This window comes from Adiantum capillus-veneris, chromosome 27 (genome assembly GCF_014529385.1).
Source record: "Adiantum capillus-veneris isolate H3 chromosome 27, ASM1452938v2, whole genome shotgun sequence".
Lineage (NCBI taxonomy): Eukaryota > Viridiplantae > Streptophyta > Polypodiopsida > Polypodiales > Pteridaceae > Adiantum > Adiantum capillus-veneris.
This window is the reverse complement of record NC_140957.1, coordinates 45,284,948-45,312,541: the sequence shown is the minus strand read 5'-3', so window position 1 is coordinate 45,312,541 and position 27,594 is coordinate 45,284,948. Positions and strand designations below refer to the sequence as shown.

At 44.4% G+C, this 27,594-nt stretch overlaps 1 protein-coding gene across 6 annotated transcripts in view; it reads right to left on the bottom strand.

Annotated features, from left to right (window-relative positions):
- Positions 1-27,594, bottom strand: part of LOC147421883 (BTB/POZ domain and ankyrin repeat-containing protein NPR1-like) — a 49,430-nt gene that overhangs the window by 4,656 nt on the left and 17,180 nt on the right. The window contains exon 4 of one of the 6 annotated variants that reach the window (XM_086502527.1): positions 6,640-6,720. The exons of the other annotated variants lie outside the window; for them this stretch is intronic. Within the exon in view, the coding sequence (XP_086358653.1) occupies positions 6,640-6,720 (81 nt within the window). The remainder of the gene's footprint in view (positions 1-6,639; positions 6,721-27,594) is intronic. 6 annotated transcript variants of the gene reach the window in all.

Below are 27,594 nucleotides of genomic sequence, written 5' to 3'. Positions count from 1 at the left end.
CACAAATGAATAACACTTTGCTATTTTCATTGATGATTTCAATAGAAAGTCATGGATGTATGTGTTAAAGGGCAAAAACAAAGTGTTGGATGCTTTCAAATGGTTTCATGCTTTTGTTACCACACAGAAAGGGCTTAAATTGAAAGCAACTAAAACGAATAATGGGGGAGAGTATGTCTCTAATGAGTTCAACAAGTTTTGTGAGATGCATGGCATTAAGCGGGAGTTGACGGCTCCTTATAACTCTGCATCAAATGGCGTGGCTGAATGATATAATCACACACTTTGTGAGAGAGTCAAATGCATGTTGTCCACAACTAATCTCCCACAAGAATTTTGGGTAGAGGCTCTTAAAACTGCAGTTCATGTATGCAATCGCTCTCCAACTCGTGCTTTTCTGAATGGCATCCCTAAAGAGGTTTGGTCTGGCAAACCTGCATCATATGACCATCTGCGTGTCTCTGGCTGTGATGCCTTTGTGCTTGTAGCTGTAGAACTACGGACCAAACTTGACATGAAATCCATCAAGGGCATCTTCATTGGGATATGGAGATCATGGAGAGATGGGTTATAGAATTTGGTTGCCCCAAAACAAGAGGATTATACACAACAGAGATGTAGTGTTTAATGAGGCAAAGTTGCTGAATAATGCTATACAAAGTGATCTTGATAAGAAGAAGGTCACATTTCAAATAAACAGCCAGCCATTGAACAGCCATTAGATGAAGATTTTGTTCCTATTGATGCTGAGAATGAGCAGCAACCCGTTCTGCTACTGTCAGAAGATCATGGGATGCACAGGATGGGGTAGGACATGATGAAGAACATGCAGAAAATAGATTACGGTAACAAGGAAATGTTGAAAATCAGCCACCTAATGATGGTGTGCACATTCTTGAGGATATAGGCCCATTGCCACAAAACATGGACCCTTGGGTAAGAAGGTCTACACGTCTCAGAAGGCAAAGGTTTCAGCCGTCTTTGAATTGCATTTTGTTGACAGATGAAAATGAGCCTCTGACATATAAAGTGGCCCAATCATGTGCCAACAAGAGTAAGTGGGAGCTTGCTATGCAAAACGAGATGAATTCTCTGTATGCAAATGATACATGGGAACTTGTACCTTTGCCGAAGGGTAGAAAAGCTATTCCTAACAAATGGGTTTACAGAGTGAAATGTATTAACAGGAAGCCCAAGTATAAAGCACGATTGGTTGCCAAGGGTTATAAACAGAAGAAGGTATAGAATTCCAAGAAGTCTTCTCACCGGTGGTGAAGATGACTACCCTCCGTGTATTGTTTTCTCTCGCTGCTCTCCTTGATTTAGAAAAGGATCAAATGGATGCAAACACTGCTTTTCTTCATGTGACTTGGATGAGGAGTTGTACATGGGACAGCCAAAAGGTTTTTGTCATTCTAGAAAAAGAGCATTTGGTATGCAGACTAAAACGCAGCTTATATGAGCCCCAAGACAGTGGTACAAAAAGTTTGACACCTTTATGCTTAACCATGGTTTTAAACGCACTGATTTAGATCACTGTTTGTACACGAAAAAGGTTGAGGATGAAGCAACCCTTTCAGTTTGACCATCTGCTTTTGCCAAACTTGGGGAGTATCCGCGATCCAGCTTCTTAGGCCTAGCGCTATTGTAGGAAACTCCTTCAAGTGACCTAGCGTTTTTTGCATCAGGCAGCGTTTTTGGCATTGCAAGCATCGATCTACCTCTCCTTCCCTTGCCCACCCCCCCCCCCACCCCCGTGCAACAAATCGCACCAAAATGCATTAGATCTGCCTAGTGTTTTATTCCGAGCCTAATCTGCGTTTTTGAGTAGCTATTGCGGTTTCTAAAAACGCCGAGATTTTTGCATACTACGGGAGCGGCCTAAACCTGCATGGACCTGGACCAACAGATCTGAACTCTGGTCAGGTATCTGCACGTAATTGGCATTTCTGAACACTTTTCGCTTGCTGTTTTTTCTCTGTTTTTAGCCTTGCAGAAGGCCCTCGACACCGGGAATCCTTGAAGGACGTGGTCTAGACGTTCCGATCCTGATCTGGCAACTACAAGCATGCTAAATTTTCTGTTTTACAGCGATTTTCAGCCCCTTATGCCTTGGCGGACAGCAGCAAACTCTTTTGTGTTAATTGCCTCTTACCAAGATATCCTCCTCGGCGACTAGAGATCTTATCCATTCACCCTTGGGACCATTCATTGAGCACACATGTCGACTCCAAAGCGGAAGGGACAACAATCCAAAAAGTTGCCCCTTCTGTCTACTACGACCACGGCGACTTCCACTTATGCGACTACATCATCATCTGCCAACGCAACATCCAACAACTATACCCTCTGAAACCGGCCTGTTCAATCCAAAAAGAGCGGTAGACTTTACTACAAACCTTGATTTAGCTTTCACCCATTATTAGTCGTCTATTCTACCTGTAATTGCAAGACACAACACGGGGGAAAGGGATACAGGCTGCTAGAATGCACCTGTATGAGAAGACCGACACCAGATTGGCCCCTAACTTAGGCGCCCCTTTCGGTATTTCTTTATTGTTCAAAAGAGGGAATAAACGATGTGGTTCCCTACAAGCTGCCCCGCACAAACTTGGCTGAATTTCAACTGTTCCGGCCCGATTTCGGCAACATAACTGTACTAGGATCCTTCACAGTCAGTATTCCCACGCATTGAATGACTTTCCCGACGCATACGGGCACTTTGCAAACCTTGGCGAGAATCTGCGGCACGCTGAATTCTCTGTTTTCAGCCCCGAAAATGCGCCAGATCACCTGTACAACGGTCCCCTCGCGTCCCCGAACTTCCTGGGGGTATTAGGGACCGTTTAGGGCCAAAACCCTAAACCTGCAAAAATACACAGCAGGCTGTAATTTACTGTTTCGGGCTCCGTTTCGCGTGCCAGTCGCATCCGTAGCAAGTCCTCGAGCTCCCGCACCTATAGGGCTACTTGCCCTTTGAATCGGACGAGATTTCTGGCATGAAACCTCTCCAAATTCACCTGTACCTGCAGGGGATTAGCCGCTAGCTAATCCAATACCTGTGCAAGACGCTCTTGCCTCGGCAATCACGCATGAACCCACACAACTGTATATTGGTCAAATGAAAATCCCACTAGAGGGGCATAACATACTGCCATAGAGGAGAGAGAGGGCAGTGCGTAGAGTGCAGGGCATCACTCCTGGCACCGCACTGTACATAGGAGGGAAAGCAAGCACTCCATAGCTCTTAACCTGTGACAGGAAACTTGAAAATGAGCTCACAGCTGAAAATCACGTTTTTGCCTTCTCTATAAGTAGTAAACTGGCCTCAGAGTGCCAAGTGTCACTCGTTTGTGCATTTTCCCGCTTTAGACCCTCGGGTCTAAAAATATCTCACCTGCAGCCTCTGTTGACTTGGCCACAGAGTAACAAAATGATCCCCATGTCAAACTGCACGTAATGACGCGAAGACATTTTCAACTCCCAAAATAGCAGTTCCCTAAATTTTAGGAGATGCTGCCATTGTATCTTTCTAGGTCATCCGACCCCCTTTGTACACTGCAGCCACACCCAAAACTGAAATGTAGCCTCTGTAGCAAAGGATTCCACTTTGGCTAGTCAATGACCCCACTTTGGCTAACCATAGTCTTTGTCCAACCTTAGTGCTCTCTTGCCCTCAGGCCTGGACTCCCTTTGGACAGTTCCACACTAGCTATGCAATGCAAGGCAATTAGATTTCCCGGGGGGTGTTTTCAAAAAGTGAACGTAAATAGATAATAAAAAAGAAATCAACAAAAAGGATAGATAGTAGTCACATGCTGGTGACACCCTCACACAGTTTGCTGAGGAGAAGAAGTTGGATCTACACAACTATGTTGTATGGAGGACAGAAGTACGCAAAATCATTGCTTACCATCGACTCTGGGAAAGGTTGAATGATTTCACCAATTCGACTACTCGGCCTACCCTCCCAACCACCACTCAGGATCAGATCGACAAGTGGGTGGATCAAGACATACGAGTCTTCACCTTTCTTATCTCACTACTCTTGAGAATTTGTTCGTTGTTGTCGAGAGTTGTGGTTAGTGGCCAGAGGTTCTTTTGTGGTAAACTCTAGCTTTCCCTTCATCAATTTGTAGCCGACCGGGGCATTGTCCATAAGCTCTTGAATGGTGGAGAGACAATATTCCTGCAATGGTGATGGTAGTCCAATGGTGTATCGCTCGCATTGGGCCTCCAAGGGAACGAACCTAAAGAAGGACAGCGGAGGTACACGTCGAGAAACCTTTGGTTATAGTCATCCATGGTTTCGGTGGCAAGCATTTTCAAGTTGCCCCACCCTGCCAAAATCGGGACTTCAAACATAGAAGTCATGTAACTACGTGCAAAAACTGTCTTGAAAGCTTGCCAGGTCGTTGGAGCATGCGCTTGTGTCGCGATTGAACTCCACCATTGCATAGCATTATCTTTAAGAAATCCCGCTACTCGACAAATCTTGGATTCTTCTGTATAGTTCCCCAAAGTATGGATTGCTGTAGGAACTACAATGCTTTTTTCCGATCTTTCACCCCCGAAAAAGTAAAAAATTTGACTGTTGTGCCGCCATCCTTGAAATCTTTGGGTTGGTTATGCGCATATCCCAGGTATGGAAAATAAGGGTATCCATATGACCATTGTAGCCTAGTGGCGGTGGAGGTGGGGGAGCAGGGGGCAACAGCGGTAGCGAAGGCAGTTGCACTGGATCAGGGTCACACAGATGGCTGCACCATATTCCTAAAGACTCCCCCGATCGAAACGGACGGCTGGGAAGGTTGCCGTTTGGAAGCCCTCGTACTTTTTGGTGTCGGGGGAGGAGGTACCACCTGAGGCATCAGAGGGAGTAACATGTAATTTTTCTCAAAAATTGTCAAAAACTTTACAGCATCGGAAGATTCTGATAAGGATGCCGCGAAAGAATGTCGTGAAGCTCGTCGAGAAGAAACTGCAAATATTTTGTTGAATCCATAAACGCCATGTCTTGGAATCTTTATGGCTTAAGCCCTGTAAGACAGAGCAGTGAAGACGGGAGCGCCCGATGCGCGATGAAGTAAGGGTGGAGTGGCTAATAAGTCTGGGGTCGGGACATGAAGATTCTTCAAACAAAATTTCTGTAGCCGCTGGTTTGCTCTGTCTGCTCTTTTGTAGGACAGGTATGCTTTCAGAAAAGCCACGCCTGATGCTCTAATACCACAGACTTCAGCACTTCAATAACAACTGAAACTGAGAGAGAGAGAGAGAGAGAGAGAGAGAGAGAGAGAGAGAGAGAGAGAGAGCACATGCGATGCGGAGTGGCGAAATTCCACCCCAGAGCGTATTGGCCCCAAACCTTGGCGTCCCTTTTCGGTATTTTCTTTAAATTACTTGAAATCAGTACAATGTAGGCACTCGCGCTCTGCACCTTCTCACTGAAGCATGCTAGAGAATGAGTCCTCTGCAAATATTTAAAGGCCCTTAGCCTATGAAAAGCAATTTACATGAAAAGCCTTCACACTTAAAAGCAATTGGCCTCAAAAGCTGATGCAAAAATTCTCAGCACAAATTACGGAAATCCGTACACTGCCATGTCAGCATTCGTCAGCGCGAATTACGGAAATCTGTACACTGTCATGTCAGCATCTGTCAGTGTGAAATCCGAGCGTCCGTACAGTTGCCACGTCAGCATGTCAACGTAAAATGAAGGATTTTGTACGGCTTTGCCATGCCAACGTAAAATCCTTCTACTGCTTTTGCTTCTTCTATTGCAACTGCTTCTTCTGTTGCTTCAGCTTCTTCTAGGGTTTAGGCCCCTTGGCCGAAATTTGCAAGTTGAAAGCACGAAGCAGAGGGTACCGGTAGCTGCACGTCACGATGTAGTGTAGGATTGGGGCAAGAAGCAGGAGGCAAGAGTGCACAGAGAGCTAGCGCTAGAGATCGAAAGCACACACACAGAGAGAGAGAGAGAGAGAGAGAGAGAGAGAGAGAGAGAGAGAGAGAGAGAGAGAGCTCGTACGATTTGGGGAAAACCCAATTGAGCGAGTTTTTGGGTTTTCCCACTTTTATTATAAGTGAGTTTAAAAAATGTGTCCAGGTTTAATGTGAACCTGGACAAAGTATAAAAATATACAATAGAGGTCATTTAGGACCTTTAACCCAACAACCTCCCACTTAAAGGAATAAATGACGCCTTTAAGTTAACCAACTCCCACCAGTTGTGTGCAATGTTGATGTTGAGCCTTAGCAAAACTCTTGGTGAGAACATCTGCAGGGTTATCCTGTGTATGGATCTTAGTCAAGGTGATTAGACTATCCTCCAATATCTGACGTATGAAGTGGTACCGCACATCTATATGTTTGGTACGCGCATGAAACATGGCATTTTCGGCTAAGTAGATAGCACTCTGGCTATCACAACCCAATACGGGTGTATGAGCAGGCATGCCAAGTTCTTTTGCAAGTCTGTCCAACCAACCTAAAACACCAAGAGACTGCACCACCAGCAATAGCAAATACATATCCACTGGTAGATTTCCTGGTATCCATGTTACCTGCCATGTCTGCATCACAATATCCCTGCAACTTTTAAGTCACTTTTGCCATAACAGATACATTTTGATTGTGTACCTTTCAAATATCTCATAATGCATTTGACAGCTTCCCAATGTGCTTTGCCAAGATTCGACGTGTATTGACTAACAACTCCCACTGCATAAGCAATGTCAAGATTTCCTTAAATATGTCACCATTCAAGAAAGCAATAACAATGTCTGACTCATGTACATCCTAACCAAAATGAGTTGCCAATGTGCATAGAAAACGCATAGTCATACAACAAGTGGGAGCAAAAGTCTTTTCATAATCTATGCCTTTTTGTTGTGCATAACCATTTGCAACAAGTCGAGCCTTATAGCAATCAATCTCACCATCCGGGTTGTGTTTCAACTTGTAACCCCACTTCGTATGAATGGCCTATTTTCCGGGACGAAAATCACATAAAGTCCATGTGTCATTTTCTATAAGTGCATCATATTCTGATTGCATGATGGCAGCCATCCCCAATTTTTTGAATTTTGTACTTCATCAAAAGATAGAGGTTCCTCAACATCATGTAAAATAGACACAGCCAAAGCATAGCATACATAAGAGAACCGCAAGCTAAAGCATAGCATACATAAGAGAACTGCAAGCTGATGCATAAGGGATTCCCTTCATTGCTTTCAATGCCACCTCATCCTTTGGGCAATCTGCTTTGCTAAGCTTAGTGTATGGAGGTAAAGGTACTCCAAGAGGCTTAGCATCAGCCATATTAAATCTGTCAAGTACTTTTGCAATGTATCTTTCTTGAGATAAAAACAACAATTTCAGCTTTCTATCCCTTTTAATACGCATGCCCAAAATATGCTCTGCATCACCCAAATCCTTCATAGCTGTCACATGACACATCCAACCCTATGTGTCCGTGGACAAGCTACAGCATGATCACATCCAACCCTATGTGTCCTGGACAAGCTACAGCATGATCAGGGTTCAATCAGTCCAGTCAGTCTAGATTAGAAGTGATCTGGCACTTTTGTGAGTCTATTCGTAGACCGTGCATGCCCAGTCACTTAGCATAGATGCATATCCTCTCGTTGCACACAGCATGATCATCAGTATTCCCATCAGAATCCATTAGAATCAGTTAGGGGAATTTTCCAATGATTTTAGCCTATTTTCCCTATTTTTGATATTTTTCACTTATTAATTTAAGTGACTTCCCAACAAAAGTAGGTAGAGCAAATTGGGTAAGAAAATATACAAGCAAACCAAAGCTACCATTCTTTGGTAGATGAGCAAGGAGCACAACAGGCCTTTGGCAGCAGGTACACCCTCTCTCTCAGCAAGAACCCCTCAAGCACCCCATCAGACTTGGCGTTTTTCACCTCCCTAGCCTAGCGTTTTCTGAAACATCGCCAACATCCCCTGCAAGGTGCGTTTCTCAGCAAACCTCTCATCGCCAACATTCCCTAGCACCTAGCGTTTCCAAATCAGCCTAAAACGCAGCAGCATTACCAGCTTTGCTAGCGTTTTTGGTTCCCAGCCTTGCTAGCGTTTTTGGATTTCAGCCCCAGCTTTGCAGGGTTTTCATTACCATCAGAAGGCTGCAATTTCAGCAGCGTTTTCAGCCACAGATCACAGCAGCCATCAGCGTTTTTGTCGAGAAGATTCAGCCCCGAAAAACGCAGCCAAACCTGCATTTTCAGCCACTCAAAACAGCCCCAAGTTCAGCAGATTTTCAGCAGTTAGAAGGTTGCAGATTTCAGCCCTTAGGTCGTCGTCGTCACCCCCGTCGTCGTCACCGACATAGTCCCAAGTTGCATCAGTTTCCATGCACCTCATCATTGTACCACTTTGTGCAATCAATAGTAGACCACTCTCGTCGGCGAGAGTGGGGCCTTCGGAGGAGGGTTTTACAACGTCTCTGGTGTCGTATCTCTCTTCTCTCTCTATCTCTCAGTCTCATACCATTGCACGCACAGTGTCCATTCACTTTGTTTGTGATCATAGCATTCTCTCATTAAGAACGGAAGGCTCTACCTTCCATAAGAACGAAAAGGAACCTTGAGCACAGTTCGGAGCACTCATCTTGAGCAAAGCGCAAACATTCATTCCGTTGCACCTAACAATAGCAAATGCTGATTTTAGCTTACGTTTCATAGCATCAAGACTAGTCTTATGTTTCCTGGCAAGCAACATGTCATCAACATAGAGAACAAGTATGATGGGACTATCATCTTCATCCCTTTTCGTATACAAACAATGATATGCATGGTTGCGTTTAAAGCCTTGAGACAGCATAAAAGTGTCAAACTTCTTATACCACTGCCGTGATGATTGTCTCAAACCATAAAGAGCCCTTTTCAGTTTGCATACAAGTTTCTCGCGTGTAGGAACCACAAAACCTTCAGGTTGTTTCATGTATATGTCCCCACCATGAGACTTTTCCCATGAGGCGACGAAGAATTTTCCCCACCAAGAGACTTTTTCAACCCTCCCCCTTCACCATCTACGCCACCAAGTGTACCTAACCCTATGAAGGCAATGGTCAAGCATATGATGGACATGATGGACAAACAAGAAGCAAATCGCCTTGCTTTAGAATGCGAGCGCGACGAACGCAAAGGAAAAAAACAACAAAGAAAGGCGGAAGCGGCAGCACGAAGCGCGGCCATGGAGGCCGAGCGTGCCGCTCAAAGCGCGGTCTTGGAGATAGATCGTGAGGCTCAGAGAGAACTACGCACTCAAGAATTGATTCGACGAGTACTTGCCTCGAAGTCCGACCCACCCAAACATCGTGGGAGTTCATCAAGTGGCGCAAGCCACGATGCAGATTCCAACCATCCAGTCACAAAGAAGTTGACTTTCAGTAAGTATGATGGTAAGATGGATGTACGGTTATTCATTCTTGGTTGCATCAATTTAATGCTTATTTTGCGACAACTAAGAAGACAGGAAATAGCAAAGTTTTGACGGCAGCTATGTACCTTGCCGGTGATGCCATTAATTGGTACCACGCATGGCAAGATGCACAGTTAGCCGTGCACTTAGAGGAAGCCAACGAATTCACATCCCTTTCCTTCAATTAGGCTGATTTCCAAGACAAGCTCAAGGCGCGGTTTATACCACCTCAGTACCTCGCATGATTGAAGGACGATTGACGCGCTCTCAAGCAAAATGGTATACCGGTTATGTCTTTTTCTAATCGTGTTTTGCAGCTAGGTACCCAATTACGCAAGTCGGATGATGAACGCAAAGAGGCATTTCTTTTTGGATTAGACGACTATATCAAGTTTGATGTAGAAGTCTTCGATCCAATCGATCTCAACAAGGCGGTAGCGATTGCTCTCGCACAAGAGATAAAGCACAACAAGGGAAAGCTTAAGGAGAACAAGACTTCCACAAGTACTTCGCAGACGTCTCAGAACCCTCAGATCGGTAAGAACGGTAAGAATGGTAAGAATGGTAACTCTTCTAACCAATCTTCCAACAGTCTCTCAGAAAAGAATTCTTCCAATGAATCTAAGGGTAAAGCTAACACAATTGCTAAACCTAAGCTTACTCCAGATGAAAAGATAGCACAAGGAATTGTAGAAGGATACATCACGTCGGAAGAGCAAAGCGCTTATTCTAAGGAAGGTCGTTGTTTTCATTGTCACATTAAGGGTCACATAAAAAGAACATGTCCTAAGCTTGAATCCAATGAATCTAAAGAATCATAGAACCCACTTCCTCTGTCAATGTAATTAATGATAACACGAGTGTGCCCCAAGTTTCTCTTGACCCTCCCATTGATGATTCTCTCATTAAATGTTATGGTCGTACGTCGAGGCGGCGTTTTGTCATATTGTTTGACCCAGGTAGTATGCATGATGTGATCAGTCCCTCTCTTGTTGAGAGAGCCCGCCTCAAGTTAGTCAGAGATCTCCTATCGAGGTCTCTGGCTTTCTTCCCGGTATGGACGCTCTCATCACGGAGGAGTGCCTTGATGTGTTGTTTGCAATTCAAAAAGCCGCCTTCACTACCCTTGTTGTCTCTCCTCTCTCAGGATGTGATATGATTTTGGACATTCGATGGTTTCGTGATGCTAACCCTCTCATTGATTGGGAGGCTAACACTTTCACTCTCAATGCCAAAAGTGATTCTCCCATTGTCATTCATGGAGGGAACATTGTTCATTCTCCCTCTCTCATTTGTTCATTCTCCCTCTCCCAATGCTAATATGCAGGACAAGATTGAAAGGATTTAGGAGAAGGAGACTCTCACAGTCTCTTTTTCTCCAAAGCATGACACACAGAATTTGCATGATTGTGATCAGCATGATGATTTGGATTATAAAGACAAGCATGATGATTTGCATGACCAAGATGATGATGATTTGCATGAAGAAACTGCGATTGTTCACAAGGATGATGTGTCAGTTGATGCTTTTTCTAGCGAAGCTAACCTCGTTGCAGATTCGATCAATCACGAAGGATCGATCTTGGCTCTTGAGCCTAGATCCAAAGAACCCTCACAGGAAGTATAATGTGTTCGTATGATTGATACGCACGCATTGTTCGAATGTTTCATTCGTGATCGTTTCCTGTGTTTTAGTCAGCATCTTTATGTAATCCCTTCTCTTAGGCATGACATATTGTATGTTGAGCACGTTTCTCTCATGGATGAGCACGAATGTATGCGGATTTTTCATGAAAAGCTGAAAGTATGTATGTCAGGAAGTCACATTCCATGTCTCTTCCTTGGCATGAAACAGTTTCCGAACGAGCACATGAACGTATGAGCACCAAGCGTGGGCATTTCCACTGTGTTTTGCCCCAGTTGATTGCTCTAGATCATAAGAGAAAGATTCGATCTCATTGTTTGTATGTGTTTGATGAACGGGTTGTCACTCCGTCTCTAGGTTCATCTACATTGCATACACAGTCTTTGAGGAAGACAAGGTTTTTTCCATTCACTTTACATGGAATAGGTATGTTCATGGTTTTGGGTTGGAAGTGGTTTCAAGAATTTTCAGCCATGTAGATTCTTGAAGAAGAAAGAAGCATGTGTCACCAGCGTGTGACTACTATCTATCCTTTTTGTTGATTTCTTTCTTATTATCTATTTACTTTCACTTTTTGGAAACACCCCTCGGGAAATCTAACTGCCCTGCATTGCATAGCTAGTGTGGAACTGTCCAGAGGGAGTCCAGGCCTGAGGGCAAGAGAGCACTAAGGTTGGACAAAGACTTATGGTTAGCCAAAGTGGGGTCATTGACTAGCCAAAGTGGAATCCTTTGCTACAGAGGCTACATTTCAATTCTGGGTGTGGCCACAGTGTACAAAGAGGGTCGGATGACCTAGAAAGATACAATGGCAACATCTCCTAAAATTTAGGAAACTGCTATTTTGGGACCTGAAAATGTGTTGACGTCATTACCTGCGGAATGACAAAGGGAACATTTTCTTACTCTGCCGTGAAGTCAACTGGGCAACTGGTTGGGATATTTTTAGACGGCAACCCCGAAACGGGAAAATGCTTATAAATGTGCCAAGTGGCACCTTCTGGTGCACTTGCCTCATGCAACAAGAAGTGGCGCTGAATTTAGTAGGGAGAGAGCCTCATTTTCAGATTTGTCACAGGCTAAGAGCTATGGAGTGCTTGCTTTCCCTCTTATGCACAGTGCGGTGCCAGGAGTGATGCCCTGCACGCTACGCACTGCCCTCTCTCCCCCCTTTGGCAGTATGTTATGCCCCACTAGTGGGCTCTTCATTTGACCAATGTACAGTTGTGTGGGTTCATGCGCGATTGCCGAGGCAAGAGCCTCTTGCACAGGTACTGGATTAGCTAGCGGCTAATCCCCCCGCAGGTACAGGTGAATTCGGAGAGGTTTCACACCAGAAATCTCGTCCGATTCAAAGGGCAAGTAGCCCTACAGGTGCGGGAGCTCGAGGACTTGCTAAGGATGCGACCGGCATGCGAAACGGAGCCCAAAACAGTAAATTACAGCCTGCTGTGTATTTTTGCAGGTTTAGGGTTTTGGTCCTAAACGGACCCTAATACCCCCAGGAGGTTCGGGGACGCAAGGGGACCGCTGTACAGGTGATCTCGCGCATTTTCAGGGCTGAAATCAGAGAATTCAGCGTGCTGCAGATTCTCGCCAGGTCTTGCAAAGTGCTCGTATGCGTCGGGAAAGTCACTCAATGCGTGGGAATACTGACTGTGAAGGGTCCTAATACAGTTATGTTGCCGAAATCGGGCCGGAACAGTTGAAATTCAGCCAAGTTTGTGCAGGGCAGCTTGTAGGGATCCACAGCATTTATTCCCTCTTTTAAAGAATAAAGAAATACCGAAAGGGGCGCCTAAGTTAGGGGCCAATCTGGTGTCGGTCTTCTCATACAGGTGCATTCTAGCATCTGTATCCCATTCCCCTCTCTTGTGTCACTATAGCGCAGGTAAAATAGACGACTTATAATGGGTGAAAGCTAAATCAAGGTTTAAAGTAAAGTCTACCGCCCTTTTTGGATTGAACACGCCGGTTTCATGGTTCCATCGACAGGATTAAATCACTTTTTCCCATAGAAGTGAGCCTTGGTCAGTTTTGGGCTTGAAGACACAGGGGATCATAGACCAGACACAGGGAATTGCAATTATGGCTGACAGCCAGATGATGTGATTGAAGAGGTTTCCTCTTCACAGGGTCAACAGACACATGAAGTGGGTGAGTCCTCAAGACCACCACAGACAGATGACGATATATTCAGGACCCAGTTGGCTACTGCTGTGGCTATGTTCACACAAGTAATGCAGAACCCGAGGTTTTTAGCCTTTCTGCAACCTCCTGTTCCGTCTCAGCAAGTTGGGTCACTGGATCATATTCAAAAGCCTGTTAAGGCTCGAGCACAGGTGATTCATACCGCACAGTCAATGGAAACACCTGTACACTTGACGGAGAACATGCAGTCTCCACAACCTATGCCTAAGGTGCAAGAACAGGTGGCTGAGATGCCAGTATTTCAAGCTGTACCAGTTCAGCCCGCCACCTTTCAGCAGCCTATAGTTGGTTCTAATGGGCAGAGAAGCAACCTACAAGCTATGCAGCAGGTCTTCCCACCACCTTCAGTACACCTTGGCTATTTTGGAGGTGGATCGGTATTCCAGAGCATGGCTGGTCATGCACCTGGAAATCAGTTTTACACACCAGGAACAGTGTTCGGGGGTGCTCACACGATGATACCTAACCCCATGTATGGTGTCACAGGCATGCTACTAGGGTTTCAAAGCACTCAGGGCCAATTTGGGATGCCACAGGCAAATTTTGGTATGGCTGGAATTACAAATCAGCAGCCAAATATGGCATTTCCAGGTCAAGTTAATAGCGACCAAGGAACACAAATGAACCCTAATAGTGTTCCCATGTTTCAGTCACTTCCATATGACAATTTAACGCCGCTGGAGAGGCCAACTCCGTACAAAGAAGGTGGCAAAGGTGTGTCTTTCACGACCTTTACAGGGTTTGATGACAGGAAGAAGGCTCTCTCATTCCTCCAGCAGTTTGACAAGGCCTATGCAGGGGGAAACTTTACAGAGGCTTCAAAGGTCCACAAGGCAGCCACTTTCTTGACAGGGAATGCGGGACAATGGTGGACAACTTTATTGCTTCAAGGGCAAGCTCCGTCTACATGGATTTACTTTAAGCAGATTTTTGCAGCAGCATGTGATGATTTCGAAGCAGATGTCATGACAGAATGGCACCAGCTTAATGCTGCTACTTGCAAGAATCTGGATGATTACAATCGGAAGTTTTGGAAAGCTCTACTTCCAGTAACTTCCTATAGGTTTGTGCCATTGACAGAACAGATTGAAAAATACTGTTGTGGCCTACCTAAAGGATTGAGAAAGTATTGTACGAAGACAAAAGTCACTACTTTGACGCAGCTCATCGAGGTAGCAAACACTGGCAATGGTTTGCTCAAGGGAGAAGATTGTGAATTTAACACTGGCGTCAAGGCAGGATCAGGCAAGAAAAATTCAGCCAAGAAGCACGTTCCCGATGAGGCTCCTAAAGGGACTCAGGAGTCAGCCAACGCAGGGAAAGACAAAGCTACGGCTGAATCAGAAAAAGGACCAGCAAAGAAATGGAAAAGACGTTTTCCTCGCAAGTCAGAAGAGCAAAAGAAGGTCCTGAGGACAGAGAACAAATGCTTTATATGTGAGCAGCCTGGTCACATTGCTTACAACTGTCCTACAAAGAAAAGGCCAACTGATTCTGAAGAAAGGGAGGACAGGAAAGGAAAGAAGCCCATGGCTGGTCTAGTGCCAGATATGGTGGGCGACAAGCCAAATTCAGATGCAAGTGAGCTTTGCAGAGCATGGGGAAAGGTCAGGGATCAAACAGTGCTTATCTTCTTTGATCCAGGTGCCAAAGCCAACTTCATTTCCCCAGAATTGGCTTCAAAGTTGGGAATCAGACCTGAAGAGATGGGGTATACAGCAGAGGCAGGTTTGGCATGTCCTGGCCATACAGAAGCTGTGACACCCATCATTGGAAAGTTACGCCTACATATCCAATCCTATGTAGATGCTGAAGAATTTTACATCATGCCACTGGACGGATGTGATGTGTTGTTAGGTATTCCTTGGTTGTTTCGTGTACAGGGAATCATGGATACCTACAACAAAAAGATCACTGTACAGAGCAGGGGAAAGACTCACATTCTGGATGTAAAGCTTAAAGGGGAGTCTATTCCTATTGTATCAGCTTCTACTATTACTTCTGTAATGAAAAAGCATCTTTCTGCGTACTTGGTTTTTGCACGTGAAGTGTCAGATTGTGATGAATCAAATTTATATGTGCTAGATAAAGAAAAGTCAATGTTTTTACAACAGTATAGTGACTGTTTTTCCGATTCATTACCGTCTCAATTACCGCCAGAGAGACCCGAGGACCATGCGATAGATTTGGTGCCAGGCAGTAGCCCACCAAATAAGCCTCCGTATAGGGTTAGTGCGGCTCAGCAGAAAGAGATAATGGGCCAAGTACAGGAGTTGTTAGAAAAGGGGCTGATTCAGCCCAGTTCATCTCCATTCTGTTCTCCAGTGTTGTTGGTGCAGAAAAAGGATGGCTCATGGCGTATGTGCATCGACTACTGTGCACTGAACAAGAATACCATCAAGAATAGGTTCCCTATACCTAGAATTGATGATATTATGGACAAATTAGGAGCAGCTATGTTTAGCAGGATAGATCTAAAGAGTGGGTACCATCAGATCCGCATTAGATCAGAGGATGTGCACAAGACTACTTTTAGAACAACGTTTGGCCTTTACGAATTTTTAGTGATGCCCTTTGGTCTCACAAATGCTTCTGCTACGTTCAATAGGGTGATGGACAGAATTTTCCGTCCACACCAGCAGTTTGTTGGTACATTCTTTGATGACATGATAGTCTACTCAAAGAATGAAGAGGAGCATAGGCATCACTTGGCCATTGTGTTCAAAGAGCTACGCAGTCATAGGTTGCTCATCAATGCAAAGAAAAGTGAGTTTTTTCTGGAAGAGATTCACTTTCTGCGACACATTGTCTCAAAGGATGGTGTCAGAATGGATCCTGCCAAAGTTGAAGCGATCAAGTCATGGCCAGATTTGAAGACGGTGCACGATGTCCGAAGTTTCTTGGGACTATGCTCCTATTACAGAAGGTTTATCCGAAATTTCGCTGCGATTGCTTCACCTTTACATGCTCTTCAAAGGAAAGCAGTCACCTTTAGATGGACACAGAAAGAGATTTCAGCTTTTAATCTCTTAAAGGAAAAGATGACTTCAGATCCAGTCATTGTGTTGCCAGATCTTAGGAAGTCATTTGTGGTCCAGTGTGATGCCTGTGGTAGTAGCATTGGTGCAGTGCTAATGCAAGATGGCAGGGTAGTAGCCTATGAGAGCAGAATTTTGCAAGGGCCAGAGATGACCATGCAGGTCTATGAGAAAGAGTTACTGGCTGTGATTCATGCGCTCTTAAGTTGGAAACACTACCTACTAGGTGCAGATTTCGTTGTCCTAACGGATCATCAAACCTTGCGATACTTCTTGACACAAACAAAGTTATCTGAGAAGCATATGCGATGGGCAAATATCTTGTCCATGTTTCATTTTCAGATTGTGCATGTGGAAGGCAAGAAGAACGTTGTGGCTGATGCCTTGTCAAGGAAGCCACAAATTTCAGCTGTGTCGATTCCTTATCATCATGAACTTGATGATATGAGAGAACAGTATGCAAATGATGAAGATTTTGCAAGGGTCTTCGAGCAACTAATGGATGGACAACGTCATGAACACTATCTTCTTAAAGACGGGTTCATGATGATGCATGGCAGATTGTGTGTCACAAAGCCATTGCAACGCAAAGCTATGGAAGAGAGTCATGTCCCACCGTATGCAGGGCATCGTGGTATCGATGCTACAGTTAAAGCAGTTGAGACATTCTTCTACTGGCCTACATTGAGAAGAGGTGTGGATGCCTTTGTGCGAGAATGCCTAATATGCCAAAAGGTCAAGTTTGACAGGCAAAAGGCACCAGGGTTATTGCAACCACTACCTATTCCAGATAAACCATGGGAAAGTATTGCTATGGACTTTATCTTTGATCTTCCGACAACGCAGACAGGAAACGATGGTATTTGAACCAGGCTCATTTTATTCCTGTCAGGAAGAAGATAAAGCCAGATCAGATGGCACGCTTGTTTATGAGCAATATTTTCAAGTATCATGGCATGCCACAGTCGATTGTTAGCGATCGTGATCCACGCATGACAAGTTTGTTCTAGAGAGGCTTGCTTGAGAATATGGGCACCACGCTCAAATTATCTTCGTCATTTCATCCTCAAACAGATGGGCAGTCAGAAGAGGCAAATTCTATTGTCCTAGATCTGCTGAAGTGTTATGTGTCAGAGCATAAAGGAAAGTGGGAGCAGTATTTGCCATTGGTGGAGTATGCATACAATAATACAGTGCATTCATCAACTGGCAAGGCACCTTTTGAGATAGTTGAAGGTGGTAAGAAAGTTCCTCCCATACTGCATACAAAGGACAAGATATTTGAAGCAGATAAGTATGTTCAGGACATGGATGAAATGTACAAGAAGGTCAAAGTGGCCTTGGAAAAGACTCGGGCAAAGCAAAAGAAAGCAGCTGATCGTCACCGTCGTGAAGTGGTATATTCACTTGGTGATTGGGTGCTTTTACGCTTTGAAAAGGCAAGGTTAAAGAAGATGAAGGGCAAGGAAAGACTGTTTCCAAAGCTCAGCATGCGTTACTATGGGCCTTTTCAAGTCTGCGACATAATCAGTGATGTTGCATATAGGCTGAAATTGCCTGACAGTTGGAAGATTCACAATGCGTTTCATGTGAGTCTTCTCAGACCCTATGTGGGTGATGTGCCAGAAGATATGCCAGCTGAAGATCAGCCGGAAGTCGAGGAACTTGACGAGATCTTGGTCCCTGAACGGATTTTGGCACACAAAGAAAGGAAAGTGAAAGGCAAGGTTGCTAGGCGTTACTTGGTAAAGTTCAAAAACTATCCACCAATGGATGCTAAGTGGATGGAAGAAGGTGAACTTGCAGAGTCACCAACTGTGTTATCACTTTACCTGGAAGCCTTCGATTTGCAACCTACCTTGACCCCTTGAGTTTCAAAGCTAAATGGATTGTCAGTGTGACAATGGCTTCTGAAACAAATGATGTACATGGTATTTAAAGTGAGCTCAAATCAAATACCTGTTACATGAATGTTAGAGCTGTACAGATTGTCAGTTTGGCAATTGCTCTTATGGAATGTCCAAAGGTTTGGTTAGTGCTATAGAAGTGAGTATTTCTTGTCAGTTTGTCAAGGATACAGTGATTACTTCTATTAAAGAGTACATGTGTAACTGCATTCTTAAACTGTCGCTTTGGGTATGCTCGAAAGTGTTACGGGATCCAACGTGTACTATAAGACAGTGGCAAAATGTGCAGCTACCATTTTGTCATTGGAAAGTTAGTGACTCAAAGCAATGGCAGAGTGCGAAGCTACCACTATGTCATTGGGACAGGGTTCACACGCAAGCAATACATGAGTCGACGAAGTGTTGAATACACCAGGGTTGCCAATGAGCATGTATGTGTCGTATATGTGTCGACAGGTGTTGAATACATCAGTGTTGACAGTAAGCATGTACAACATAGATGCAAACGAGGACGTTTGAGATTTCAAGAGGGGGGTATGTCACCAGCGTGTGACTACTATCTATCCTTTTTGTTGATTTCTTTCTTATTATCTATTTACTTTCACTTTTTGGAAACACCCCTCGGGAAATCTAACTGCCCTGCATTGCATAGCTAGTGTGGAACTGTCCAGAGGGAGTCCAGGCCTGAGGGCAAGAGAGCACTAAGGTTGGACAAAGACTTATGGTTAGCCAAAGTGGGGTCATTGACTAGCCAAAGTGGAATCCTTTGCTACAGAGGCTACATTTCAATTATGGGTGTGGCCACAGTGTACAAAGAGGGTCGGATGACCTAGAAAGATACAATGGCAACATCTCCTAAAATTTAGGGAACTGCTATTTTGGGACCTAAAAATGTGTTGGCGTCATTACCTCCGGAATGACAAAGGGAACATTTTCTTACTCTGTCGTGAAGTCAACTGGGCAACCGGTTGGGATATTTTTAGACGGCAACCCCGAAACGGGAAAATGCTTATAAATGTGCCAAGTGGCACCTTCTGGTGCACTTGCCTCATGCAACAAGAAGTGGCGCTGAATTTAGGAGGGAGGGAGCCTCATTTTCAGATTTGTCACAGGCTAAGAGCTATGGAGTGCTTGCTTTCCCTCTTATGCACAGTGCGGTGCCAGGAGTGATGCCCTGCACGCTACCCACTGCCCTCTCTCTCCCCTTTGGTAGTATGTTATGCCCCACTAGTGGGCTCTTCATTTGACCAATGTACAGTTGTGTGGGTTCATGCGCGATTGCCAAGGCAAGAGCCTCTTGCACAGGTACTCGATTAGCTAGCGGCTAATCCCCCCGCAGGTACAGGTGAATTCGGAGAGGTTTCACACCAGAAATCTCGTCCAATTCAAAGGGCAAGTAGCCCTACAGGTGCGGGAGCTCGAGGACTTGCTAAGGATGCGACCGGCATGCGAAACGGAGCCCAAAACAGTAAATTACAGCCTGCTGTGTATTTTTGCAGGTTTAGGGTTTTGGTCCTAAACGGACCCTAATACCCCCAGGAGGTTCGGGGACGCAAGGGGACCGCTGTACAGGTGATCTCGCGCATTTTCAGGGCTGAAAACAGAGAATTCAGCGTGCTGCAGATTCTCGCCAGGTCTTGCAAAGTGCCCGTATGCGTCGGGAAAGTCACTCAATGCGTGGGAATACTGACTGTGAAGGGTCCTAGTACAGTTACGTTGCCGAAATCGGGCCGGAACAGTTGAAATTCAGCCAAGTTTGTGCGGGGCAGCTTGTAGGGATCCACAACATTTATTCCCTCTTCTAAAGAATAAAGAAATACCGAAAGGGGCGCCTAAGTTAGGGGCCAATCTGGTGTCGGTCTTCTCATTCAAGTGCATTCTAGCATTTGTATCCCATTCCCCTCTCTTGTGTCACTATAGCGCAGGTAAAATAGACGACTAATAATGGGTGAAAGCTAAATCAAGGTTTAAAGTAAAGTCTACCGCCCTTTTTGGATTGAACACGCCGGTTACAGCATGACTCTCGACGAAGCTGAAGTATCGAAGGAGCCACAGAAGACTTTGTGTCTCTTTCGGCGCGGCCCAAAGAAGCAAGCGTTGCAAACCTTTATGAAGTTCAAGTACCGCACGACCCACACATTAAAATGGGCCGGCGAAGAGTCCCTTCCAGGATTCCGGATGTTATTGGCGATCTCCCTCGACGCCATACAGTTCGGTACCAGTACCTCACTTTGAAAAGGAGGAGATGTCACGTGACACATCCAACACTATGTATCCGTGGACAAGCTACAGCATGATCACATCCAACCCTATGTGTCCGTGGACAAGCTACAGCATGATCAGGGTTCAGTCAGTCTATATTAGAAGTGATATGGCACTTTTGTGAGTCTATTCGTAGACCGTGCATGCCCAGTCACTTAGCATAATCTCTGGTTGCACACAGCATGATCATCAGCATTCCCATCAAAATCCATTCGAATCAGTTAGGGGAATTTTCCAATGATTTTAGCCTATTTTCCCTATTTTTGATATTTTTCACTTATTAATTTAAGTGACTTCCCAACAAAAGTAGGTAGAGCAAATTGGGTAAGAAAATATATAAGCAAACCAAAGCTACCATTCTTTGGTAGATGAGCAAGGAGCACAACAGGCCTTTGGCAGCAGGTACACCCTCTCTCTCAGCAAGAACCCCTCAAGCACCCCATCAGACTTGGCGTTTTTCACCTCCCTAGCCTAGCGTTTTCTGGAACATCGCAAACATCCCCTGCAAGGTGCGTTTTCAGCAGATTTTCACCAGTTAGAAGGTTGCAGATTTCAGCCCTTAGGTCGTCGTCGTCACCCCCGTCGTCGTCACCGACATAGTCCCAAGTTGCATCAGTTTCCATGCACCTCATCATTGTACCACTTTGTGCAATCAATAGTAGACCACTCTCGCCGACGAGAGTGGGGCCTTCGGAGGAGGGTTTTACGTCTCTGGTGTCGTATCTCTCTTCTCTCTCTATCTCTCAGTCTCATACACTTTCAAGCACTGTGTCCATTCACTTTGTTTGTGATCATAGCATTCTCTCATTAAGAACGGAAGGCTCTACCTTCCATAAGAACGAAAAGGAACCTTGAGCACAGTTCAGAGCACTCATCTTGAGCAAAGCGCAAACATTCATTCTGCTGCACCTAACAATAGCAAATGCTGAATTTAGCTTACGTTTCATAGCATCAAGACTAGTCTTATGTTTCCTGGCAAGCAACATGTCATCAACATAGAGAACAAGTATGATAGGACTACCATCTTCATCCCTTTTCGTATACAAACAATGATATGCATGGCTGCGTTTAAAGCCTTGAGACAGCATAAAAGTGTCAAACTTCTTATACCACTGCCATGATGATTGTCTCAAACCATAAAGAGCCCTTTTCAGTTTGCATACAAGTTCCTCGTGTGTAGGAACCACAAAACCTTCAGGTTGTTTCATGTATATGTCCTCTTCGATGTCGCCATGCAACAACGTTATCTTTACATCCATTTGATTCAATTCCAAATCAAGCACCGCAACGAGAGCAAAAAGGACACGTAAAGTTGTAAGCTTTACAACAGGGGAAAAGATTTCTTGAAAATCAATTCCTTCTTTTTGTGCATATCCTTTTGCAACCAATCTTGCCTTGTACTTGGGTTTTTCATCGACAATCTTAATCTTGTACACCCATTTGTTAGGAAGAGCCTTTCTCCCTTTAGGCAATGGCAGAAGATCCCAAGTATCATTTGCATACAAGGATTTCATTTCCTCTTGCATTGCAAGCTCCCACTTACTGCTTGACTTACATGATTTGGCCTCTTTATATGTAAGAGGTTCACCCTCATCTGTCAAAATTATATGATCCAAAGAGGGGTTAAATCTCTACGGTTGCCTTCTCAAACGAGTTGACCTGTGTACCCAATGATCTACATTCTCAGGCAACGGTTCTACATCATAAGGCAACTCATTTTCAGCTCTATCATGCTGTTGAAAATCATTTTCAGCCAATTCAGGTGGCTGTCCATCCTCATTAGGAGCATCAATATCATGTCCTACTTCTTCTGGGTCAAGGTTAACCAGCTGATTATCAATTTCAGATTGCGGTAATGCATCATGAGACTCTTTTTTCAACACCAATGGGTGGCACGGAAGGCTGAAATCCTGACTGTTTTCTTGTCAGCATCAGATTTTGTAGCATGCATAAGCAATTTTGCCTCGTTGAACACTACATCTCGGCTGCGTATTACCTTACTAAACTGTGGTAACCACACTCTATAGCCCATTTCACCTTCTTCCCAATAACCTAGGAAGACTCCCTTAATGGACTTCATATCAAGCTTTGTTCTCAAGTCATTGGGTACGTGAACAAAAGCTTCGCAGCCGAATACTCTCAAATGATCATAAGAGGCAGGTTTGCCAGACCAAACCTCCTCTGGAATGTCATTTTTTAGCGCACTATTAGGAGATCGATTGCAAATATGAACTACAGTTTTCAATGTTTCCTCCCAAAACTCTTGGGAAAGATCAGCGGTGGACAACATGCAACACACTCTCTCACATAAAGTACAATTATACCTCTCAGCCACAGCATTAGAAGACGGATTATAAGGGACTGTCAACTCCGTTTTAATCCCATTTTCATCACAAAAACACTGAATTCAGCAGATACATACTCTCCTCCATTATCAGATCTAAGATATTTAAGCTTAGTACTCTTTTGCGTAGTGACAAAAGCATGAAACTTCTTAAAAGCATTAAAAGTCTCACTTTACTTTTCAACAAATGCACCCATCTTTTCCTAGTACAGTTATCAATGAATGTAACAAAATACAATACACCACCAAAAGACTTAACAGGCATAGTGCATACATCGGAGTGAATAAGATCAAGAGGATTAGCTTTGCGAGAGACGCCAGAGTAAAGAAGATTTCTTTTGCTTTCCATAAAGACAATCGTTACAAAAATCCAAGTTTTTGCCTTTTACATCAACCCTCTTCAGAGGGGAAAGCACATCAATACCCTTTTGGCTCATATGGCCAAGTCTCTTATGCCATAATTCCGTAGGAGCCAAACGCATAGTACCCATTTCCTCAATATTGCAAGCAAAATTATCACCAAGGTACACCTTGCCATAATTGCCTGCAGCATATGTAGCAAAACACTCCAAAGATGGAGTCACATGGAATGAAGCACCAGAATCCACTATCCATGACTGGGATAGGCCATCATTAGCACTAAGCAATGCATCAATGACATCTTTTTTCGAGGTAAGCATGTCTTCTGCATTAGCTATCACCAAATCTAAGGGGCATGAAGCCGCTACCAAAATTTCCTCAACATCTGACAACTCCTCAATGACCACACTAGAGGATACATTTACATTCTCAGCATCTTTGGAGGAATCACCTGCTGATTTTTCCCCTTTCTTCTCATCTTTCTTCTTCTTATCTTGCCTTCTTCCTTTCTTGCTCTTTCTTGAAATACCTACAATCGGGTTTCTTGTGATCCTTTCTGCCACATTGATAACAAGTGACATCCTTATCCTTTGTCTTACTCTTACTTCTATTTTGAGTCATATTGCCCGCATCACGCTTTTGATTTCTACCTTTTGCATTGTAAACAGAATTGCCACCTTCCTCACTAGACTTGCGTCTAATCTCTTCATGAGAATAGACCCTCTCACACCGTCATACGTGAGGGCGGGACTGTTGCTCAAGGAGACAACCAGGGTTTCCCAAGTATTCCGCAATGTCATAAGCAAGAAAATAGCTTTTAGCTTATCTTTGAATTGCTGAAGTCCACTGTCCTGCAACTGACTCAACACACCTGTAAAAGCACTCAAATGCTCAGAAGCTAACTTCGAGTTATCAAGCTGCATATTCACCAACTTTCGCATCAAATGCACGTGGTTCAACAGGCGTGATGTTTTCATAATTGGACTATAGCTTTTACCATATTGCATAAGCAGAGTCCAAACGCTTGATGTCCGCCAAAATGTCATCATTGATAGCCATTTTGATGTAGGCCATAGCCTTCTTATTTAACCTGGCCCACTCTTCGTCAGACAAACCTGGTGGCTTATTCTGTTCCAATGCATCTTCACAATTCTTTAAGAAAAGGATACCTTGCATACGTTCTTGCCAAAGATCAAAGTCTTGACCATCGAACCGTTTGATTTCCATTAACCTTTTAGTCCAGATGCGGAAGAGGAAGAAGCCATCTTAATTCAACTACAAGTGTGTATACAAGAGAAATGCAGTAGGCTGAAAATTTCAGCAAATAGAAGCAACCACAAGACTTTGCATACAAAGAGCCACAGTTTCTTTACATGAAACGGTCCAAATCTGAAATTTCAGCTGAAATGTGCAATTTCAACCATCTGTACTCAGCTTTCCACTCAATTTGTCGCGACAAACTTCAATATATGTGATCCCACAACTTTGGTACACTTGCATATTGCTGTTTTGACCTGTAATAATCTGTAAATCACCTATTTTGACCTAAAAACAACCTGTTTTGGGCTGTATTGGCAATTTTGGTGACCTTTTCGACCCCCGAAGTAAGGGGCTTCGCGATAGAAGCGAAAACTGTCGCCGGAGAGCAAATTTAACTTGCTGTCCAGCAGACTGCACATGGCTGTTTTGAAACCCTAGGGCTTTGATACCGGTTGAAAGCGCGAAGCAAAGAGTACCGATAGGTGCGCGTCGCAATGTAGTGTAGGATTGGGGCAAGAAGCAGGAGGCAAGAGTCCACAAAGAGCTAGCGCTAGAGATCGAAAGCAGAGAGAGAGAGAGAGAGAGAGAGAGCTCCTACGATTTGGGGAAAACTCAATTGAGTAAATTTTTGGGCTTTCCCACTTTTATTATAAGTGACTTTAAAAATTGTGTCCACGTTCGATGTGAACCTCGACAAAGTATAAAAATATACAATAGAGGTCATTTAGGGCCTTTAACCCAACAAAAGTTGGCTCCATTCTTCAGGGCTTGACACGTCAGTAGTTTGCTCGGTCATCAGAGCTTTGAGCAAACATTGGCAAGAGATTGAATGTGGGAGGCCAAGGCACTGTCGGGCTGCCATTGGCATCGTGATTATCCCACATGCATGGTTGAGAAAGCAAGGTTCACACTGTAAGTCCAGGGTCGCGGCCTATATTGGGTAATGCAAGAGGGAGAGAGAGCGAGAGCTCATCTCTTTGCATGGCTATGGCGTGACTTCCTGGGCTCTGCGCGGGTGGCCTCGTAGGCGTTTTTGGTGGCCGACGGACGCAAGGTGGTGGCCAACAGCCGGCGACAGATCGATAGTGGTGCTGCGGCAATGATGATGTGGCATGCCCACTCTGGGGCGGCTTTCCACAAATGGCCGACTAGGCCCCATTTCTTTTTAGGAGTAAAGAACCCCCCCACTAGCGACCTCGCTAGGGCCTCAGAGCAGGGGAGGAGTCTTCTGAGCAGGAGGTGGGCCCACGGGGCACCAGAGAGAGGAAATCTGGGTGAGCCCGAGGCCAGCTTAGGGCGGCTTCACATGCAGTGAGAAGGTGGAAGTTACCAAGGTGTCCACCATGCAAGGCAATATCCAAATTGAGGTGCCAAATGTGTGTAGTCCATGGAAAATGCTAAAAAAGGGCTCTAGTGGCCTGCACGAGCCAATAAAAACCAAATTTTTTGTTTTTTTAAGTTTTGATCACGCCTATAAAAGGAGATGCACACGAATTTCGAGAGGCTTTTTGCCAAGGCAGCCAGTGGAGCTAGTGTATGTTGCCGAGGACTGTGCCGGCGTGGAGTCCATTGTAAATGGTTGTGTTGATGCTAGTAAAGCCATCATTGCTCTCTTCTAGCGCTGATTCCCCATTCTCTTCTCTGCTTGTGTGCGTGTGTTTTCGGGTGTGTTGGCGTGTGTGCCCCCCCGAGGTAAATTGTGCAAAGAGAGATAGAGAGAGGCTGTGTGCGTGTGGAAGGCTGTGAGTTGAATAGTGGGATGATTGGGCTGGTTCAGTGTGTTGCAACGTGTGTGTGTATGGTCATGTGCAAGTGGTGGTTTGCTTGCGAGAAGTGTCGAGTTTTGAAGGTGAACTCTAGTGGATTGGGGTGCTATGTATACCTTGGGCTATAGCGAGGCATTGTGTTGTGTGTTGGGTGTGTTCCCCTTTCCCCCTCTCCAGTGCATCGGGCGCGCTCCCGTCTTCATCGCTCTGTCTTACAGGGCATAAGCCATAAGAGACCTTTAAAAACCTCTTCAATGGTTGAGAATTTGGATATGCAACAGAAGGCAAAGTTGATCCTCTCAACAAGCTCTAAGCATTGACGCGAACGGATTTTATATCCAACAACTACGAAAAATTAGGATTTTTGCAGAAAATTTCAGCATGTGTGGAATTAATGTTCTTGTTATTTGTGTAAAGATAACAGGTAATAGGAGCGAGGAACTCGCATCTGTAAGCATTAGGAAGCATGCAGCTAGACATCCACTCTTTTGCAACGAGGTGAGCTATCTCCTTGAAATTTTGCCTGTTTTGCAAGTGTAATCGAGCATGAGATGGTGAGGAATTTGCATATAAAAGCAATCGGGAGCAATGACGGCTCAAGAATGAACCCGATCACGATTCAAATGAGAATCATGAATTTTGTTTGAAATTGGAATAAATGATAATGATGAATGATTCTAGTACATCAAGATTCCCATAAGAATGAGATGACTGGATACTGTGGTGAGCACATCAAGAGTTCCTGAGGAATGAGATGGCTACACAGGAATCTAAGTGCATCAAAAACTCTGAACGTATAAGATGACTAGATTGAATGAATGAAACACTGTGCTCAGTATGAACTAAATGTGTGATTTGTGAACTGCATGTTCAACCAATGAAGAACTTGGAAATGGAAATTCCTGGAAATGAATCTGATTTTTGTGTGCTCACTCATGTGATTGTCTTTGAGTGCGGGTTTGAAAGACGAAATGATTGCAACATTTCGGTCTTCAGATTCTATGGACATGATCGCAATAAGAATTAGTTAATCCGACATCAATGAGGTCCAGTGTGAATCTAGATGCGATTGCTAAACACGTTGCCACGAATCATGGTCCTTGATCTTGATGGATTTTATGTGATTTGATTTGAATGTGATTTGATGTTCAATGACTGTCGATTTGTGCAAGTGCTCGATTTGTGTCGTCTAGTGTGTCAGTACTTAGAGTCGGTGTCTACTAAACTCGTTTATGGCTTATGTCTGTTTTGCATGCGTAATCGAGCGCTACTGCAATTCTTTCAAGAGGGGGGTATTTCACAAATTGATGACATGGCATGTCCGCCCAGAAATTGACGAGATTTAAAG